At 40.2% G+C, this 22,500-nt stretch overlaps 1 protein-coding gene across 1 annotated transcript in view; it reads right to left on the bottom strand.

Annotated features, from left to right (window-relative positions):
- LOC145416700 (adhesion molecule nephrin-like) overlaps positions 1-22,500 on the bottom strand; it is a 221,091-nt gene that overhangs the window by 118,748 nt on the left and 79,843 nt on the right. The window contains exon 5 of the mRNA XM_080285636.1: positions 15,838-15,948. Within this exon, the coding sequence (XP_080141762.1) occupies positions 15,838-15,948 (111 nt within the window). The remainder of the gene's footprint in view (positions 1-15,837; positions 15,949-22,500) is intronic.

Genomic DNA, 22,500 nt, shown 5'->3' with positions numbered 1-22,500 from the left:
CATCTATCTATTTGTGTGTATATATATATATATATATATATATATATATATATATATATATATATGTGTGTGCATCTATCTATTTGTGTGTGTATATATATATATATATATATATATATATATATATTCGAACCCGGGATTCCTAAATAGGATCGAGGCATCATTTGGCCCTACCACTGAGTGATAAAAGCTAAGCCACCTGACCTCTGTGAAGAATCAGATAATTTAATCCATTGTAGGAGGATATTTCTCAACCTGAACAAATAAGGTGACACATTTCAGAGTCATCTGGATGTTTACTTAGCCCTATGGAACTCGGTAAGCGACATAGCAGTTATAATCTATCCAAGCCAGTACAATCAACCAATCAGTCAAGAAGGGGCAAACGCCGCGGGGCGCATAGTCTCACTCACCCTTCGACTCCACCTACGCGGGTCCCTTTGTCTAACCCTACAGGCAGCGACTCTTTCTCCTTTAAGAATCTCCTGACAGGAGTGATCGACCTGCTCAAGCCATGAGTTACGTGGCCTTCCCCTTGGTCTCCTCCATCCTGGGTTTACTCGTTGAGAGATCACCCTGTAAGCAGGATCAGCCTCAGTAAAGTGGGCCACGTGCCCATATAGCTGGAGTTGGCGTTGATGTATCACGTGGGTAATAGGCCTTGATTCAGTCTCATGGAGTGTTCACTCGTTATACACCTGTTTGTACCAGCAATATCTCATGATCCTGCGAAAAAACTTAATACCAAAAAGAGTCATTCTGCTGCTTCAAGTCACTATTTAGTGTCCATGTCTCACAGCCATAAAGTAAGACAGGGAACACCAGCGCCTTGACGATGTGAACTTTTATCCTTCTACACCAACAACGACAATGCCAAATACCAGAAATGAGTGAATCCATAACCCTATAGGCCAAACCAGTGTGATGAGAGATCTCAGTCTGATCTACTGTTGTTATGGACCATACTACCAAGATAAGGGAATCTTTCTAAGACTTCTATATCCTCACCACATGTTTAGACCGAGTGAACTACTTCATCCAACAAGCAACCAAATGCCTGGACCTTGGTCTTGGCCAAAGAGACTTTTATTCCCAATGGCTTCGCATTCTCGTGAAATTCCTCGAGGGCACTCTGTGGTATCTCCAGCAACACTGCTAGGATAACTGCATCATCAACAAAATCAAGGTCGGTAACCCTGAAATTGCCAATTGATACCCCACAGTAACTTCGACTCACAGCCCGGTCCAGTTCCCAATCCATAAATGTGTTGGAAAGTGCAGGGACAAGGACACATCCCTGTTTTACAGCAGAATTTACTGGGAAGAAGTCGAATGTTCTTCCCCCCTCCCCCCCAAACTTGACAGCACTCACAGTGTTTGCAGTCAATCCAGAAATCAGTCGGATCCCGTGGAGTCGCAGGAATACCCATTGTACCTCCCAATTTACTTGAGATCCACATAGGTTGCTAGAAGACCTTGTCAAAACTGAAGATGGCATTCCACAAGAACTCGAAGAGCTAGGATACAGTCAACAGTAGACTTCCTGGACGTGAATCTGGATTGCTCAGACCTCTGAAACTTTAGAAAATGGTCCCAGATACACATCAGGAGAATGTGAGCAAGAGCTTAGCCTGGCACACTGAACACTGTAATACCACAGTAGTTACTACGAGTACAATCATGCTGGACTCCTTTTCCTTTCCCGATAGGGGTGACCAAACCCTTCATCCAGTCAGGAGGAATGATATCAGTGTGCGAAACAGGGTCTATGACTGCATGTAACCCCCTGATCATGGCTTCATCCCCAGCTTTGATCAGTTCTGTTGGGATGTCACAAACACCAGCGGCTCTACCACTTTTCAACCTAGCTACTGCATTCTTGATTTCATCTAGAGAAGGCGCGGCTTCATCAATTGGTGGGACAATAGTCAATGGTTGCACACCAGCCAATGGAAGCTCACCACTGGGAGGTTCAGCCATATACAGCTATTCAAAGTACTCAGCCCAACGAGCTCTATACTCACTTGTCCCTGACATGAGCCACCCATATGCTGTTCGAACAGAGTTAACCTGAGAGGTGGGTTTCGAGTGGAGCTTCTGTAGGGCTTGGTAGGCGGGTTGAAGGTCATTTGCATGAAAACAGCCTGCTCAGTGATTTCCCTGCCATACCATTCGTTGTCCTTTCTCAATAAAACTCATGCCTGTCGAGACAGAAGTCTGTGCTGTTCATGATCCCAAGCCAGGCTGGCAGCATGACTTTCCTCATCTGTGGTCAGCGTCCCTCGCAAGAAGAATCCCCTCCTTGATCTCGGGTGGTCTGTAATACACTCATCAGCTGCTGCCAAGGTAGCATGCTTAAAGGCATCCCATCGTTCAACAGGATCCTCAACAGTACTGAGCCCTCGAAACCAATTTGAGACTGCCATTGCATACTCGTATGCACATTCCTCATTGCTGAGTTCCTCAAGATGGAACTTTTCTTGTTGGCATCTTGAGAATCTCTCAGTTTTCATTGGTAACCTTAGAGTAGCAAAAATAGGTTTGTGATCAGTAGCAAAGAACTCTGCACTCCTGAAAGCCCTGCAGTTCTGAAGGATCATCCAGCAAGGACGAACAAGAATGTAATCAATCTCCTTAGCAACCCCTCCAGTATTGGGATACCAAGTCCAGCAGTGAAGCTTTGGCTGCTGGAACCAGGATCCAGCAATTCTTAACTTATGGGATTTTGCGAGATCCAAAAGGTAAGTACTATTGGAATTCGTGGTTCCAGAGCCATGGGGACCTACACAATCCCTGAGGCCCTCCCTGTCAGTGCCAGTAACTGCATTAATGTCTCCCAATACCAGGAGTGTATCCTGTGTGGGGCGCTGTTCCACAACAGAGTCAAGTTTGGTGTAAAATAGCTCTTTCCCTTCAAGATCTCTCATCTCAGCCAGAACGTACACTGCAATTAAAGGGATGAAGCCCAAGGAGTGCCTCAATCTCACCAGCATTATGCACTCATCAACCGGAGTAACTCTGTCGACACAAAGACAAAGTGAGCAGCAATTGCCACAGTGACACCACTAAGATGAGCACCATCGTCACAGTCAGACCAGTAATATGTGTAACCATCGTTACTGATTTCACCATGCCTGGGTTGCCTCACTTCAGAGGGCGCAGCAATGCAAACTCCCAATCACACCAACTTTCGTGACAACAAAGGCAGTTGATCATCCAATGAAAGGCTTAAAACATTCCAAACCCCAACCCTCAGTGCCTTCCGACAGTTAAATCCACACTTGGAGTCTCATGCTCACGCATCCTCTGCGCCACCATGACGTGAATCAAAAGAAGGATCTGGGCTAGGGGGTCTCCCCCTCATCATCCTGCTGCTGGGGTCCCATAGGCTTTACCCAGCAACCATCATGGTGGGCAGCAGCATGACAGGGCCCAAAAAACCCTGCCAGGCCGACACCCGAGGGAGGACCCCGACAAAACTGGGTAAGGGTCAGGCAATAAGCGTTGAACACTATCCCTCTTCCTTCTCTTGTTATGCGTGAATTTGTTTTTTACAGGGAGGGGACGCAAACCCCGCCACAACTTCCCAAGTCAGGAGAGGGCTCACCACTAGCCTATGGACAGGGGCATGGAATACCTGACTGTGGCTATCCAGATCTTCTGTCAAGAGTTTTCTGGCTGCTAGGTAGATTGCCAACCACCTTACTAGATGGCCGTTGGCATAGACTGCTTATCCACCCTTTGACAGTTCTTGTTTCTCATCCTGCAGGGTGCCTATTTGTCTTCCTCATTGGCCTAGAGCAGTGGGATGCCGGTTCAGTCGTCAAAGATCCGACCATGAAACAGGTAGTACTGTGTTACATGTTACCAGTAGCAGAACAGTGTCTGACCTGACAAGAATACAAGCGCCTTCCTATATGTTGCAGAAACACATACATTGCACGTGCGTAGCCTACATACATGGAAAGATTGTATGTTTCTGGCCGGGATTGGAATCTGGGACTCCTAGATAGGATTTTGGATTCGTGCGGATTAGAGCGTTAAAAACTTTCCCATATAGATAGACAGATAGATAGATAGAGAGATGCATATATAGATTAATAAATCGACCAAAAGACTGATAGATAGACTGATAGACAGACAGATGCATATATACTGTAGATAAATACTCAAATAGATAGACAGACATGGATAGACACGTAGAGATATCGTACATAATATCTACTTGTCTACCTTTCTATGTATATAGATAGATAGATAGATAGATAGATAGATAGAAGATCGATTGTTGAAAGTGATTGCAAGTTATGGATTGTATATTTTCTTTGGTACATATTCTTTACACCTCAGCAGTGCTTTGTTCTCGTCTCGTAGGTTGTGTATGATTTTGCCGTAGTTTGTTCCGGCGAAATCATACACAACTTACCAGACCAGACTAAGGTACTCTAAGGTGTAATGAAAATATACTGAAGAAATGTACAATGCAAAGCTTGCAATCACTTTCAACATAGTATTTATTAGAGAAAATCTCCTGCCCATATATACCCTGTGTGTGTGTGTGTGTGTGTGTGTGTGTGTGTGTGTGTGTGTGTGTGTGTATTAACCCGTCACGTCCCGAGGTGTTCCGCACCTCCGACATCCCCCAGTCCCGAGGTATTTTCGATTTTTTTTTTTTTGGCTAAAACCTTCGCTTTTGGTGAGAAACATCGAAAATTCATAGAGAAATCGCTCACCTGAGGTTTAAAGTGCCCAATTCAGGTAGGAGTTCCTCCTTACCTGAGTGGGTTTTCTAACATGCTGGCACCAAAGAAAACGAGTTCTATGGGAGGGTAACTATTTTATCCACTCATAAATGGTGTTTATTTATTTACTTGGTACGAATGTATATGTAGTATGACAGTATATTGGTTTTCAAGCAGTAATAAAGGCATTATAAGCATTGTTTCACTCACTAACTAATCACCATACCTGACCTATTTTTGCCACACTACCTGATCATTATTTCTGGCTGTTTCTTCTTCTAATGCTATGTAAACATTGTCCTCCACATTGTCATCGATTGGGGAATCACTCTGGCCCTGAATAACTTTACTAGCCAGGTCACTGGTAACAGGTCCTTTGCCAAGACAATGGCGTGAGGGGGGGGAGGGGGGAGGTTATGCAGTGTAAGGCATTGTCCCTGCTTGGTATCTTGTACAGGAATAGAGGAAGGTGTCCTGTGTATACATACGAAAAATCACGTGCGAAAATTGAAAATTGTGCAAATTAGGTACCTTGCAATTGCACGACGTACTGGTACGTCGCCGGGACTGGCAAATGCAAATCGTGGTGACGTACCCATACGTCGTCGGGACGGGGCGGGTTAATGTGATGTCTCTGTCCTTTTCATACTTTTTTTTTCACCCCACTGACATTCATTCGTTCTGTCCCACCCAGCCTCATGCATGGTTGATCACGGTATACTGTATTTTTCACCACAGTCGCCTGCTCAGCACACTCCACAAAGATCTGTGCACTCGTTTACGTTTCTCTCTTACTTGCCTTCTGGTAGTGTAGCAGTCTTTTACCCTTTCCTCAACTTGCCCCTCACACACCGTCCACATTTTACTGATGCAAGTCAGTAGTGTAACTAATATACTGAACAATACGTGTAATATATTTTCCCCTTCTTGTTTCCGATATTGCTTTCAATGCCCCATCATTTTCTTTTCAAGCTGTTTTTTATTAGCTTAGTTTATCCTACACATTTCTCAAACGTCTGGATGCCTTGACATAAATAACTTTCACAACCTTCAACCGCTACTTTAGACTGACGTCTTTCATGTTTTATCCTTGATACCTCCAGACGATTATATTCATATCGGGAAAGACCTCTCGTACTGGAAGGGTTTATGAAGGCAATGTTTAATGCCTTAGGTTCAGCAAGTCTCCCCTAAGCTTAAGAAGATCGTCTAGAATTATGGGAAATTGAATGAAATAAACGACGCCCTAGTGATGCACTTGACCGTTTAGCTGTGGCTGGTGTACTTGGGTATCCCATTATGCTGAGACCAGACGATTTTGTTGGACTGAGAGAAATCCTAACAGGCAAAGGCTTCACTAATTATCTATTGCAGTCCATTTAGCAATTGCTGGCATTACTAAAAATATTAATTAGGAAATACAATGCTATTTTGCTCACTAGAAAAAAAATCTTGCCAGTCACACAGTTGATCATATGAGGCACTCCGAGACACAACTCGCCGAATGCCTGTGTGGCAAACGGTGAGATTTATATGCCATTTTTTTCTTCATCCATTTCTGCATTACCTGAGAAATGAATGTACATGTATTGAATATATAGTTTTAAATTCTGCGCTTCTAATGAAATTTTTCTTGTGTATGGGCAACTTTAGCTATTTTTAATGATACAAGCTTCATAATTAATCATGTTTCCTCTCCCTTGTGGCTACTGCTTCATAAGTTGGTTCCCTGGAGCGCCTCATAGATCGCTATTCTCAGCTTACTCTTCCAAATTTTAATAGATGCCTTTTAAATTCACTACCAGTATCCCCAGCCAGACTGCAACCTCCATTCCTTGACGCAGATTCTTAGATCAGCTGCTTCTCGCTAAAGTGATTTGTTTTTCCAGAAAACGCAAAGAGGATGGAGAATTCCTCATTCCATCTCCTATCATCAGAATGAATCATGATCACGAGAAAGAATCACGGTTACAAGAGGAAATTTATAATGTGCCAATAATAATAATAATAATAATACTAATAATTATTATTATTATTATTATTATTATTATTATTATTATTATTATTATCATTATTATTATCATTACTGTTGTTGTTGTTATTATTATTATTATTATTATTATTATTATTATTATTATTATTAATTACTATTATTATTACTTGTAGTAGTAAGTGGTATTGGTATTAGCATTAGCATAATTATTATTATTATTACCATTATCATGTTAATTGGAGGGTGAAAGACTGACGAAGAGAGTGTATGTGAGTGAGGTGGAGGGGGGTAGAGGGAGGGGAAGGCCGAGGATGAGATGGAGGGATGGGGTGGAGAGGTATATGAGAGAGGGGGGTGTGAGTTGGGAGCAGCGCAGTGAAATGGCGGGGGACTGGGCGACGTGGAGGCGATTTGTTTGTGGCCACCCCAAACGGGATTGAGACGTCTGGCAATAGATAGAGATAGATAGATGTTAATTGGCACGAATCACAAAGAGAGTGCACAAAGTTCCCATGTCTCCTTGCTCCTCCTGCACACCACAGTCTAAGTTAAGAAGGAGAACTGGTCGTAACCTTGCTGTGAATCCGCCCCCGTGCCTCCCAGCAGCACTGTTTCATCCATGGAGGCATTGTATTTTCTGGTAATATCCCCTTGGTTTCCCCTGTAAACAAACCGTCCACAATAACCTTAGTGCTTTAGAACCGCTCCCCTTCTCTCTCTCTCTCTCTCTCTCTCTCTCTCTCTCGATATAACCAATAGGAATTTTCGCCATAAATGTAAACTATATATATTTTACAGCCCCAAAACCCTGATAACATTAGTTTTGTATTTTTTTTTCCCACTATCTCCTGACGAATTTTTTAAGCTAAGGATAAAATATTGAAGTCAAATTTGTTGGATAAAGCTTTCATTAACGCTTTCAATACCAGGGGACTCTATTAAGCTGCATAAAGCCACCTGGTAACGACAAGAATTTGCACTAAAAAGCTTCATCATAACAGAAACAATGAGACGGCTGAGAGTGACAGGCAAAGGTTTGATTTAAGTTTATGACATCTGCACATTTTTACCCTCTATTAATTATTCACATTAATTGCTTTTTACAGCGGGGAAGAGTCAGCGTGAGTGAATTGAGTGTGGTAGGTAGTAAAGGTGAGACGGTGTGTGAGTGAATCAGAAGTTCGTGAGTGTGACAGAGTGAAGATTGGAGTGAAAGTATCAGTGAGTGCGAGAATATTAGTGAGAAACCGAGTCAGTGAGCATATTTAGGGGGGAGAGAGAGAGAGAGAGAGAGAGAGAGAGAGAGAGACAGACAGACAGACAGAGACAGACAGACAGACAGACAGACAGACAGACAGAGACAGAGAGAGAATCTCTAATTCAGATCACTGTTTCCAAAATCATAATGAAAGAGTTACTTTGTGAGCTTAACTATAATCTTTTCACTAAAACTTGGCTCAGTTGTCATTCTCCATCGCTAATGCATAGTTGTAACAAAAGCTTAGTGCTAGAGTATGCTGCAAGTCACGAAGAACTAATATGGGATGAATGTATAGCCTTACCATTGTTATTTTCTGTCAATGAGCAACGTGAGGTAAGTTACAAAAGGGCAAAACCAGGGTCAATAGAAGGAAAAAAACTGTAGTATGATGCTGCTACCAAAACACTCACATAGATAGACAGACAGATAGATATAGATGGATGGATAGATAGAGATAGACAGACTGATGGATATAGATATATTCATGAGAGGGGGGTAAGGGATTGGGTGCGTGTGTGTGTGTGTGTGTGTGTGTGTGTGTGAAAATATGGCCCCTATCTGCGTCCTTCACTGTTAACGTATAGTACTATAAACTTTTTTCTCACTTCAACTCCTTCATCAGGATAATTTGTTTACTGATTTGTTTATTTATGTATTCATATATCTACTTTTTATTAACTGCCAGACCCTCTTAGGGGTCGGGCCTAGAAACGCCTTTATCACTCATATCCTAAGGAACATGTCAGCCGTCCCAGCACTTGTCAGGAGGCTGGCCTTGGCACCAGCTCTGCAGCCGATATTGTCATATTGTAGGACTCAGTCTTTCATGTGAATTTTGTTCTTTTAAAGTAGCCATATGCAGTCCCCAAGAGCCTCCAAATATACATTAAACTACAAAGCATACCTTCCATACATATCACAAAAAATACTAAAAAATGACGACTAATAAAAACAAATACAACCATGCTTGGGGTTTCATTTGCTCGGGACTTGTCTTGGAAAGATCATGTTACATCTCTTGTAAAATCTGCTTCCAAGCGATTGGGTGTGCTAAGCCGACTCCGTTCCTTCTTTGCCTCTGCACAATTGTTGACTCTATACAGGGGTTTTATCCGCCCCTGTGTGGAGTACAACTCTCATGTGTGGGGAGGCTCCCCACATACAGCTCTTCTCAATAGGGTGGAGTCAAAGGCTTTTCTTCTCATTAACTCTCCCCTCTTACTGACTCCCTTCAACCTCTGTCTCTTCGTCGCAATGTTGCATCTTTATCTCTCTTCTATCGCCACTTCAATGGTCACTGTTCGTCTGAACTGTCTGCATGCATTCCTCCACTTATACGACGGGCGCGTAGCACCCGTCTAGCAGCAAACTCTCACCCCTTTTCTGTCCAACTCTCTAATGCAAGAGTTAACCGTTACTCCCAGTCCTTCATTTATGCAACAGGTCAACTGTGGAACTGTCTCCCTCTGTCTGTATTTCCTGCTTCCTATGATCTCCAGTCTTTCAAACGCAGTGTATCCAGGCATCTCGAAATGAATGGATCTTGAATTTGGCTCTCTCTTGTATTTTGTTTTTCTCTTGGAAGGAACAGTTTTGCGGGCTCATGGCCTTTGGTTCCTTCTCCCTCACATTAAAAAAAAAAAAGTAAAACGCTTACAGACCTTCGGCCATGCACGCATCCACCACAGAGTTACAACCTGCCTCAGGGTCAGGGTCGTCACTTAGACTGGCTGCAATGCTGTGAGTGGGGTGATGTTCATCACGCCTTCTCGCGGTCTCTTTCTCCTTCCCCAATCTCTCCTCTTTAGTGACGTGTATGAAATACTGCACATATCATCATGCCTTTAGGAGGGTTCGGTAATAACAGTGTACTTTGTTCTAGTTACATTTTATTTGGCTGCCGCCCACCGATTACTTTAAATTCTCTTATACTGAAGGAATTATTGATGGTTACATCTAATCCTTCCAATTCGAAAAAAAGACAACTCTCTAACCTGCAAAAAATTATAAAATATGATTATGAATAAAACAAAAAGGTTTAGGTGATTCATAAGCATTAGGCAAGACTTAATCAATTTCTAATGGTTAAAAACTTTTTTTGAGACCATAAGAGTTGGAGGATGAACTGAAGAATTGAGGGGGGGAGGCAAGGGGCAATAGATTTTTTTATATGAACATTCAGTAGCTTCTGATCAATTCACCTGCCAACTTCCTTTTAAAATATGTCCACTTGTGAATGAGAAGCCTGATGGCAGAGAGACAAAAAGACAGACAGTATTTCGTTCTGGTTTATTAGCGACTCTGTAAATGTCAGCACCTTTCTTACTTTGTTTTCATGGCTAAACACAACAGTAACAACAATAACAATAACTGCAATAACAACAATGGAAGTAGTAGTACCAGCAGAAGTAGTAGTAGTAATAGTAGCAGTAGTAGTAGTAGTAGTAGCGTGGTAATAATAATAATAATAATAATAATAATAATAATAATAATAATAATAATAATAATAATAATAATAATAATAATAATAGTAGTAGTAGTAGTAGTAGTAATAATAATAATAATAATAATAATAATAATAATGATAATGATAACAGGTATACATTGAATTTTTTTTCCTTGTTTCATATGAATTTGATACATTTCTGGGCGCTTAATTCAGAAATTAAAACCATTTTTCTCCATCACGAAACATTTTTTCACGAAACACTTTTTTTAGTGTTCATTTATAGTTTTTTTTTTTTTTTTTTTTTTAAATCACAGCAGTCTGTAATTATTTACATGTAGATATTTTAATACAGTGATAATATGTATGAATTTTGTATTTTCTAATATTAAAATCCATGTTTAAAACAACAGTTATTTTATTTGATAAGCCAGAATATAGCTGGAACACGACACAGTTGATGAGTCATACACTTATTGGAAGCAAACATATCTCAGTGTGACACAGTTGGCTAGTATGCTTGTAAATTACTTTCAGTGGAGTGTTTCTTTATTATCAGAGTGACGTTTATTGAAAATAGTGGTGTTTTATTGAAGAAGTATTGATATTTATTTATTTTTTCTTTGCAGCTAAGTTTAAATTTTGTTGTACTGTTAACGATCATATTATGGCATCTACAGATTGTTTGAAGTCAGAATCTTTTTTGCTACATTTGTGGTAAATTTGTAGTGAAAAAACAGAGAAAGAATATCACAGATTTTGTATGAAAAAAAAAAAAAAATTACACCTACTTTGGAATAAAACTTGGTGACCAGGGCAAATAGACGCCCCCTCACAGTGTCTGCTCTGTTTGTGTTGAGGAACTAAGACAATGAACAAATGGTAAAAAGAAGGGTCTTGCTTTTTGAATTTCAGTGACATAGAGGGAACCCAAACATCATTGTAATGACTTATTTTTGGTCCTGCAAAATTCATGGATGCAACAATATTGAATAAAAAAGAAATTGTTTATCCTAATCTTCCATCATCAAGAAGACCTGTACCACATGGACCTGGTCAACCAAATCATAATCCACCTGATAGTCTCGGTTATGTAGAAATTCATTTAGAGGAAGAAAGTGCTGCAGTAGACGATGAAGAATTTGCCCCATCATGTTCAAGCAATGATCCACAGCCATTTCCTCAGGATGAACTTAAATGATTTAGTAAGAGACCTCAGTCTCCCCAGAGATGCTGCGGAGCTCTTAGGGTCCCGATTAAAAGATTAGAACTTTTTACATCCAGACAAAACTTTCTCTTTGTGCAGAAATAGAGAAAAAGAGTTTGCACCATACTTCAAGAAAGATGGATTGTTGTTTTTTTGCACTGACGTAAGTGGTCTAGTGCAGAAACTTGGCAGAGATTATAATGTAGAAGAATGGAGGCAATTTATAGATTCATCTAACAGAAGCTTGTAAGAGGTACTTCTTCATAATGGTAATAAATATGTTTCAATGCCTGCAGCTCATTCTGTGCATTAAAAAGAAACGTACCAGAATTTGGCAAATCTTCTCGAGAAAATCAACTACAATGAACACAGATGGTTCATACGTGGGAACCTGAAAGTTCTGCGTATCCTACTGCGTCAGCAGTCAGGGTATACAAAATTCCCTCGTTCTGTCTGTGAGCGGGACAGCAAGGCAAAGGGTTTACAGTGGGTTCAGAAGGAGTAGCTTAAAGAGAAAAAATCTACAGCCTGGAGCCAAAAACATCACCAGACCTAGCTCGGTGAATCCAAAAAATTGCTGCAACCACCGCTTCATATTAAATCTGAATTAATGATACAGTTTGTCAAAGCCCAATCAAAAGATGGAGCCTGTTCTATGTGTTTGTGCCAAAAGTGTCCTGGTTTGTCAGAAGCTAAAGTGAAAGACAGAATTTACTGGATCTGATATTATGAAACTTTTTTTTTTTTGTAATGCAGAATTTGAAGGTACGATGAACGACCTGGTACGAGAGGCTTGGGTATCAAGTAATTTCTAAGTTTTTAGGTTACAATAAGGAGCCAAATTACAAAGAAATTGTGAGAAATTTGTTGGTCATGTTTAAGGCGTTGGGATGCAACATGAGTCTTAAAGTTCGCTTTTTGGATTCGCATTTGGAATTTTCCCCGAAAATCCTGGAGCAGTGAGTGAAGAACAAGGTGATATATTCCGTCAGGATATCAACGACATGGAAAAAAGATACCAGGGACGCTTGGGTGTCAATACGAAGGTGGACTACTGCTGGATGATTCATAGGGACGCACCAGAAAATGTATACAAACGACTAGCCACCAAACGAGGTTTTGAAGAAAAAAAAAATGAAAAGTTACAAAGACTAGAGGAGTTACATGTGAGCCATGGAATATATAGTGTTGTTTCCTTTATGTATAAAATTAAAAAAATATATATTTGGTAAATGTTTTCATATTCAATTAATTTAGAAAAATATTGTATACATCGATTGAAATGTATAATCTGATATATTTTAATCAAATTTCTATTTACTTTTGCATTTTTAAAAAGTGATGTGACAGCCATTCTAAATAAATTTTATATTGTGTTCATAAGTTCAATAAAAAATAATTACTTTTTTTTTTAATGACTAGTTTTGCAGACCTGTGTAGTAATAATAATAATAAAAATAATAATAATAATAATAATAAACTGCATGTTCACTGATCTAATATTAAATCAATATTGCATTCTGACTATGAAAATGTATACATAAAGTGAAAGTGAGTGAGAGCTGTTCTGAATGGAAGTGGGTGAATGAATGATGGAAACTAAGGAGAAGAGAGAGTTCATTGTGATACAGTGAATAACAATGTGTGTGTGTGTGTGTGTGTGTGTGTGTGTGTGTGTGTGACTGGCTTTCCAGGCAACCAACAGACTACTGAACTCTATTAATGAAAGATCTCTAGTAGTGAAAGATTTACTGAGTGCTATACCAAACCACTAAGGTTAAAAAATATTCACTAAAATCTTCTACCAGTGTTTAGAATACAGTGGAAATGACGCAACCACTTTGAAAGTGTTTATCAATGTTTTCAGTTTTGTACCTGGTAACATGTGGTCATCGAAAATCCTCCTCTTATGTCACTGAAGAACACATCGAATCAAGGAAAAAAAAAAAAAAGTCATTACAATGGGCTACCAGCAACAAGTGAGAGAATGAAGAAATGTGTGGAGAGATTCAGTGTGTTGTTTGTTGCAACTTAAGGCTCAGCTGGACCTGAACGCCATGGACTACTGGAAACTGGCCACTTCAGCTGATCGCTCCCAGAGTTTTATTTTTTACCTCCACCAACGAATTTGGACGAAGGTTACGTATTCACCCATACTTGTTTTTCTGTTTGTTGCCAAAATATCTCGTGAAGTTGCTATTGAAATTCAAGGAAATCTTATGGATAGGTTGCCAGTAGGTCAAGGAAGAGTTGTTTAGAATTTGAGGTGGATGCGGATCTGGCTTCAGGAGGTATGCGATCTCCAATACTGAATAACAGAGCAGACTAAGACCACAAAATTATATGACTGAGACCGCAAAAAGATTTGCCGAGTAGGAAAAATGAAATTACAGCAACAATTTAATAATTTCATTGGCGTTCATGGAGGAATGCTCTCTCTAAGTACTTTCTAGCCGAGGTTTTGTTGAAGAATTGTCTGTGCTGTAATAGTGCTGAGCATAAACTGTATACGTATGATGTGATGTACCAGGCTGTTTTGGAGTGTGGGCACAATGGATTGTTTAAGAGTTATAATAAGTGTTGATACTATTGCAGGGAATGGTGTCCGCATTGCAGTCTGGAATGGTGTACTTGTGTCTTTCAGGGCAGGGTAGTTTCTGATGGGTGTGCCGAGTAGTGGTTCATGAAGGATGCTATATCATTAAAGGTTTCGGATGGCTGTGATGGCTATATGTTTATGTATGAGCTTGTGAAGGGTTGTGAAGCCCTAATTAGTGATGGGAAAACCTAATCCATTATCAAGAGTGGTTTGGATATTACGTACCCTTGTCGGAGAGATGCTCTCCACTGAGCGTCCCTCTAGTCATTGGTATTTTCTGGCCTCATATTGCAACACTTGTAATCATCTCGTAATCATCATTCATATAACATATTCAGTATAACATATTCAAGTAACCTGTAAAAAGGATTTTGTGAAAGCGTCCACTTGGAACGGCCAGATTTCTGCAGACAATTGGAATCATACATAAGCAAATATTGCTCGGTAAAGCCAAACTATACACTAGTTTTACCTTAACTTGGCCCAGACTTTCGTCATTTTGCAGCTTATTTCACGTAGTCCAGTGGCAGAAGACAATGCTATAGATCTACATACTTTTCCTATCACTTCTGCGTGACTTGAGCTATTTTTTTTTATGTGACTCTATCATTACAGCACGGCATTCACGATAAAAAATGGCAATTCTAGCCCTAGTTAGTGTAAAAAGAGTACAGTAGTGTAAAGAGACTTGTCCTTAGGTACACTGACAAAAACTGATGACAGAACCAATATTGTTTTCTCTTCAAACACTCGTGTTCAAAGCTTACGGTCTCTATCCATTTTCGGTCAGTCTAATCCCGAATCTTACCAACCGCCTCTTTCCTAAGAACTTCAACATTAAATCGCAGTTAGGAAAACAAATGATGCTATACTCAAGGGTAACATCAGGACATTTTGCAACTGACAAACTCACGACAGTTCCTCAACTGTTATGAAATTACCAGGGTCTTGTTAAAAGATTATTGTCTGAAATCAAAACCTTCTCAATGGCTTTGGTGCTGAAAGTGCTCGTATATTAAATCCAGCCGTCTACCCTTTTTTCAGAACGACAATATATATATATATATATATATATATATATATATATATATATATATATATGTATATATTTTCCGTGCTCTAAAGACTAATGTAGAATGGTTCTTCATTTCATGTGTACGAGGGGCGTCTTCTATGCTGACCATACTCATCTGACCTTACCCAAATTTTAAAAAAAAATCTATTTAAGGGGTTTAAAAGTCTGTCCATTAATCTTCCCAATTCACTCACCTTCCCTAACCCTGTGCTTGGAATGGCCACAAAATGATTATAAGCAGAAAAATATAACTTATATTGGAACAAATTCTTAACTCCTTGAGAACAATGCCATCTTATTACTATGCGATTACATTTAACGCGTACTGACCGGATTAATTGAGTTTACATAGTGTCCATAGCTGAATAGAACTGGAAAAAAGTATAAAGAGGCCTGTACTAATATATATATATATACATACCGTATATATATATATATATATATGCCATTGGACTAAATGGGGTCAAAGCAAAGTGATAGGTGGGGTGGTGCGGGGAAGGGACATAGTACTGACCTCCTTCCACCTGGCACAGCAGAGAGAGCGATGCACCAACAGGGTAAGGTCCAATCACCCCGCTCACCTCCAGACCTTCCTCGTTCAAGATCCTTAGTCTCCTCGGTGGCACTGGTGGGTGGGAGAGAGGCTGTTATTTGTGCAGAGAAAAAAAAAAGTCTCTCTCTCTCTCTCTCCCTAATAATGCTAACCGATTTTCCCACAGTCATTACGCTACTTGGGTTACACACACACACACACACACACACACACACACACACACACTTTCATTGCACAAGGTAAACGATAGAGTAGACAGTGAAATCCGAGTATGATTGATTGTCACGTGTCAGTAAGATGTGGAGGACTTTATTCTGCTTGATATATGGTGATTAAATAGAGAAAAACTCCATCACTCAGAATACTAAGAACTTGTTTAGACTTTAGCCCTATCTTACGAACGTGAGGCTTATGATACATGGTGGCGACCATATCCACTCACTTGATGTACAGCTACCTTCAGCTTTATCTTTATTTTCCTGTGTCTACCCTCCTACCTTTCTTGTCATTATTATTCTTATTTTCACGTCAGATGGCTCTACACAGAGTGACAAACCTAATATTTTCCTGTAACTCAGGAAACCATTTACAACGTTTGGTTGTAACCATACAACTAAATAATGGAGTGACATGGAGAATACTATGGTACTCCGATTAACTGGGTGGAGACGCATATGCAGCATTCATCCGGGAACCAAACTTGGACATTCTTCCCTTCGCCTAAGCGAGGCGCCGTCTTCACGAAGGGAATGTCTGTTCATTGCATGGGACTGCCCTGTAGGGGCGATTGCATGCCTGCGGTTGATGGGTTGGCTTGGCCAAACAGATCGGGGATGCTCAACAACTACAACGCATGTGAGGTAAGGAGTCGACAAATGTATTGCCTTATATCCGTCTTCATTTTCGACAAGTATAGCCCTAATCTGCCAAAACTGGTGAAGGTGACATTTTATATATATATATATATATATATATATATATATATATATATATATATATATTATTACATAGCCTATGATTTCATCATCCTTTGTGTAATTTTAACGCACAGTATGCTGCATGTTTGATCACGAGCGTGTTCTGCCTCAGTCCCCCCCTTCTACCATTATAGTAGAGTAAGTCGTTCTTTCTGTTGTTCAGAGCGGGATTGTCAACTCTTTGTCCCCATGGCTTCATTTGCGCGTCCTTCTTACAAGTTGTATCAAGCTCTGCTGGCCCCTATATAATGAGCTCAGTCTCTGCATCATTGCCACTTAGATCTACTCCTCATTTTGTTCACATCTCTGTCCTCCCCTCTACAGTTATTTTTGTGAGTGCTCAGGAAGTCTCCAACCATCTAGCAGCTGTGTAATTTGAGTATAACTGTTATTGCATTTTTTCCTTGTACTGTATAGCATAAGGTGTTGATTTGTAGGCCTAGTGAGGTTTTTTTTGTAATTTATGTAGGATTCATTTTGTCAGCCAGTTTTAATATTATTTTGTATCTGTAATAATTTATCTTGCATTAACTGAGCATTACCCAGTGTATTTTCATTTTATCAGGGCTGACTTAGGTAAATTTACTCTTGCTAATTTCATGTTAATAGAGGCTATTGCAGTTAACCATATATTTAACCTGTTTTTTGCCATTACATTATCCTTATGAGTCCTGAATGTTTTGTTGTTAGTTTGAGCATTAAACTTTAACTTGTAATTTTACCTAACTCTTTTGTGTTTAACCTGGAACTTTACGGGACAGTAGTGACTCTTAGTATTATCATTTAATGTGTACATTATCTTTCACTGTTCCGTAACATAAATTTGGCGACCTCGCCAGGATATTCAGGATATTATCATAAGGATATTGCTTGATATTTTGTGACTGTGATTTATTCATGATGTCTACTATTAATACACTTGATGAAACCAAAGATTTTTTGTCAAATGTGCAAACAGTGTGTGATGTCGAGAACAGAACAAAGAATGAACTTAAGCTTGTTGCTCAACAATTGGGAAATGCTGTTCGCTCTCATCATTCTAAAGATCAAATTGTTGACATGATTAATGAAAGCTTGTTTAATGTAACTCCTCCAAATGAGCAAACGCAGATTGAATTAGCTAAGTTACAGCTAGCCCTGCAGGAGGCTCAGGCTAAGGAGGCGGAGTCTCGTGTTAAGGAGGCTGAATTTCAAGCACGTGCTAAGGAAGCTGAGTCTCAGGCTCGTATTCAGGAGGCTGAATTTCAGGCAAATGCTAAGGAGGCGGAGTCTCAGGCTCGTATTCAGGAGGCACAGATACAGGCACAAATTGAACTTGCCAGAATTCAGGCAGACTATGAATATCGCATGAAACAAGGTGGAACTGGATCATCTAGCTCTGATGATTTTGATGTGGCTAAAAATGTTAAACTTGTCCCTCCTTTTAATGAATCTGATTTAACAAAGTATTTTCAGTTGTTTGAGAGGGTAGCTACAGGTTTTAATTGGCCCAAAAAGTATTGGCCAGTACTCCTTCAAACTGTTCTCACCGGTAAAGCTCAAGTAACTTATGCATCTTTGCCTCAGGATCAATCTGATAATTATGATGTAGTTAAGAGCTTGATTCTTAAGGCCTATGAGCTTGTTCCTGAAGCCTATAGAGTAAAATTTAGGACAACTTACAAGCAAGATAAGCAATCCCATGTTGAGTATGCAAAAATCAAAGAAGATCTGTTAGAGGAATGGTTAAATTCTAAGAATGTGGATTCTGATTTTGGTAAATTTAAGCAGATGATTTTGCTGGAGGACTTCAAGAGGTGCATTAGTAAAGATGTAAGCCTATATCTTGATGAGAGAAGAATAGATAATTTGTCTGATGCTGCAGTTTTAGCTGATGAATATGTTCTCACTCACAAGAGATATTCTAGAGAAAGAAGGAAAGCTGAGAGTAAGTACGTTGCCTCTACTCAGAATACAGGTAACAGGAAAGAGAATAAAGATGATGTTTCTCAGGAAGTAAATACCAGCTTCACCTCTAGATTTAAGAAAAGTAAATGTACTTATTGTAGTAAGCTTGGTCATACTACGGAGAAATGTTTCAGGAGACAGCGTGATGTGAACAAAAAGGGGTCTTTAAATATTCAGTCAATTGGTCTAGTGTCCACCCTTGAGAGTTCCCAGAATTCTTTAACTGAGTTAACTGAACCTGCTTTGAGGGGTAACTTAAATTCTCATGATGGAGCTCCTCTTTTGAGCAGTAACGTGGGTGACACTCTCAAGAGTTCATGTGCTAATTTCCTGTCTGATGGTTTTGTCAGTCCTCTGGACAGTAATGACAGGAAATCAGTTAAAATATATCGTGATACAGGTGCTTGCCAATCCCTTATGCTGACCAGTGTTCTAGGCTCTAATGTTAATTCCTCTGATGAAACTGTAATCTTACAAGGTGTAGGGAATAATTACTTCTCTGTCCCTCTGTGCAGAGCGAATTTAGAGTCTGGTTTTGTTAATTGTTCCGTTATGGTTGGGTTGGTTGAGACACTCCCAATGTCAGGTGTAACTTTCTTACTTGGAAATGATATTGGTGGAAGTCAAGTGTGTCCAGCTCCTCAGTTGTCTAGTGAGCCAGTGGCTGCGGCCCAGGATTGTGATGTCCCTGATGTGTTCCCTGCATGTGCTGTCACTAGGGCTAAGTCTAAAGTTACTGGTGACTTAGAGGATAATGATGATGATGATGTTATCCTAGCTGACACTTTTCTTGCTAATTTGGACCACTCACCAGATGAGGCAGTACCCCGTAGTGTTGATAATTTGTCTCGTCAAGAGTTGGTTGAGTTGCAGGTTGCTGATCCTGAGTTGAAAGGTCTAGCTAACTCTGCTTGCAGTGAGGAAGAGTCAGCTGGTGCTTCTACTTGTTATTATGTAAAGTCAGGAGTACTTATGAGGAAGTGGAGACCCCCAACAGCATCAGCCGACTGTGAATGGGAGGTTGTACATCAAGTTGTCATCCCTCGTGTTTGTAGGTAGGATATCATTAGTGTGGCTCATGATTCCAGTTTGGCAGGACACCTTAGAGTGAGGAAGACTGTGGCACGCATTTTGAAACACTTCTACTGGCCAGGTATCTTCAGGGATGTTTCCTGGTATTGTAAGTCTTGTCACACCTGTCAAGTTGTGGGGAAGTGTAATCAGACCGAAAAGGTTGCACCTCTAGTTCCCATTCCTCCTTTTGAGGCGCCATTCACCCGTGTGTTGGTGGATATTGTTGGCCCTCTTCCTAAGACTTCTTCAGGATTTTCTTATGTGTTGACCATGATTGATATGGCTACTCGTTATCCTGAAGCCATTCCACTTAGAAATATCTCAGCAAAGAACGTGGTTAAGGAAATGCTAGGGTTCTTCACAAAGTTTGGTCTGCCCAAGGAGGTACAGTCAGACCGGGGAAGTAATTTCATGTCGAATGTTTTCAAGCAGTCTCTGAAAGAGTTGGGCATCACCCAGATCACGTCTTCAGCTTACCATCCCCAGACCCAAGGTTACATTGAGAGATATCATCAAACACTCAAATCGATGCTCAAAAAATACTGTTTGGAACATCAGAAAGACTGGGATAAAGGTCTTCCATTCGTTGTGTTTGTCGCAAGAGAATTTCCAAATGAATCACTGGGCTTCTCACCTTTTGAACTACTGTTTGGCCATGAAGTAAGAGGACCCTTGCTACTTCAAGGAATGCTGGCTGTCGGAGGAAGATGACGTCAACTCCTGCTGGAGTATGTGATGAAGTTCAAAGAACGGCTGTCCACTGCTTTACAGCTGGCGAGAGAGAATTTAGGAGCTGCTCAGGAGAAGATGAAGACTTGGTATGATAAGAAGTCCAGGTTACGCCACTTTCAGCCAGGAGATCAGGATTTGATTCTGCTACCGGTGCATGGGCAACCTCTTCAAGCCAAGTTTAGTGGTCCTTATTTCGTGGAGAAGAAACTCAGTGATGTCAACTATGTCATCACCACACCAGATCGTAGAAAGAACAAGCAACTTTGTCACATCAACATGCTAAAGTTATATCACAGGCGGGATGAAAATAATCCAGTCTGCACTGTAGCTGTTCCACCCGAGTCTGCAAGTGAAGCTCTCCCATGCAGTATGAGCATGAGTGATAGTTTGGGGAAGAATCCTGATATCATGAATGATCTCCAGACTAAGCTTTCTCATCTACCTCCCGAGGAAAGGCAGGAGTTTTCGGCATTACTGCAGGAATACCCGCAAGTGTTCCGTGCCACTCCAGGAAGAACCACTGTGTTGATGCATGATGTCGATGTTGGAGACGCAAAGCCAATTAAACTGCCTCCTTACCGTGTGAACCCAGTGAAAGTTCCTCTCATCCAGAAGGAGCTTGGCTACCTGTTGGACCACAAGATGATTGAGCCCTGTCAGAGCGAGTGGAGTTCTCCTGTCACTCTGGTCCCTAAGCCGGGTGGGTCACAGCGCCTTTGCATTGACTACAGATGTGTTAATCAGATAACCAAAACAGACACTTACCCTCTCCCTCGTGTGGAAGATTGCATAGACAAGATCGGAAAGGCTAGGTACATAAGTAAGTTTGATTTGTTAAAGGGATACTGGCAAGTACCTATGACTGAACGTGCTAGGGAGATCTCATGTTTTGTAACACTAGGAAAGAAAATGTTATTGCAGATTGCTTATCTAGACTTTAGACAGATTGTTTTAGAGTAATAAGAAATTTCCTTTGTAAATTTCTTTTTCTTTGTGGGGAGGTGTTACATAGCCTATGATTTCATCATCCTTTGTGTAATTTTTAACGCACAGTATGCTGCATGTTTGATCACGAGCGTGTTCTGCCTCAGTCCCCCCCCTTCTACCGTTATAGTAGAGTAAGTCGTTCTTTCTGTTGTTCAGAGCGGGATTGTCAACTCTTTGTCCCCATGGCTTCATTTGCGCGTCCTTCTTACAAGTTGTATCAAGCTCTGCTGGCCCCTATATAATGAGCCTCAGTCTCTGCATCATTGCCACTTAGATCTACTCCTCATTTTGTTCACATCTCTGTCCTCCTCTACAAAGTTATTTTTGTGAGTGCTCAGGAAGTCTCCAACCATCTAGCAGCTGTGTAATTTGAGTATAACTGTTATTGCATTTTTTCCTTGTACTGTATAGCATAAGGTGTTGATTTGTAGGCCTAGTGAGTTTTTTTTTGTAATTTATGTAGGATTCATTTTGTCAGCCAGTTTTAATATTATTTTGTATCTGTAATAATTTATCTTGCATTAACTGAGCATTACCCAGTGTATTTTCATTTTATCAGGGCTGACTTAGGTAAATTTACTCTTGCTAATTTCATGTTAATAGAGGCTATTGCAGTTAACCATATATTTAACCTGTTTTTTGCCATTACATTATCCTTATGAGTCCTGAATGTTTTGTTGTTAGTTTGAGCATTAAACTTTAACTTGTAATTTTACCTAACTCTTTTGTGTTTAACCTGGAACTTTACGGGACAGTAGTGACTCTTAGTATTATCACTTAATGTGTACATTATCTTTCACTGTTCCGTAACACTATATATATATATATATATATATATATATATATATATATATATATGGAGCCTCTGTAGTACAGTGGTACAGTGTGCGTTTTCGTAAACTGAAGA

Source organism: Coenobita brevimanus, chromosome 107, assembly GCF_032717465.1.
Source record: "Coenobita brevimanus isolate Jiangsu-jjx chromosome 107, ASM3271746v2, whole genome shotgun sequence".
NCBI classification, from domain to species: Eukaryota; Metazoa; Arthropoda; class Malacostraca; order Decapoda; family Coenobitidae; genus Coenobita; species Coenobita brevimanus.
The sequence above is the reverse complement of the archived record's forward strand: the minus strand, read 5'-3'. Positions and strand labels throughout refer to the sequence as shown.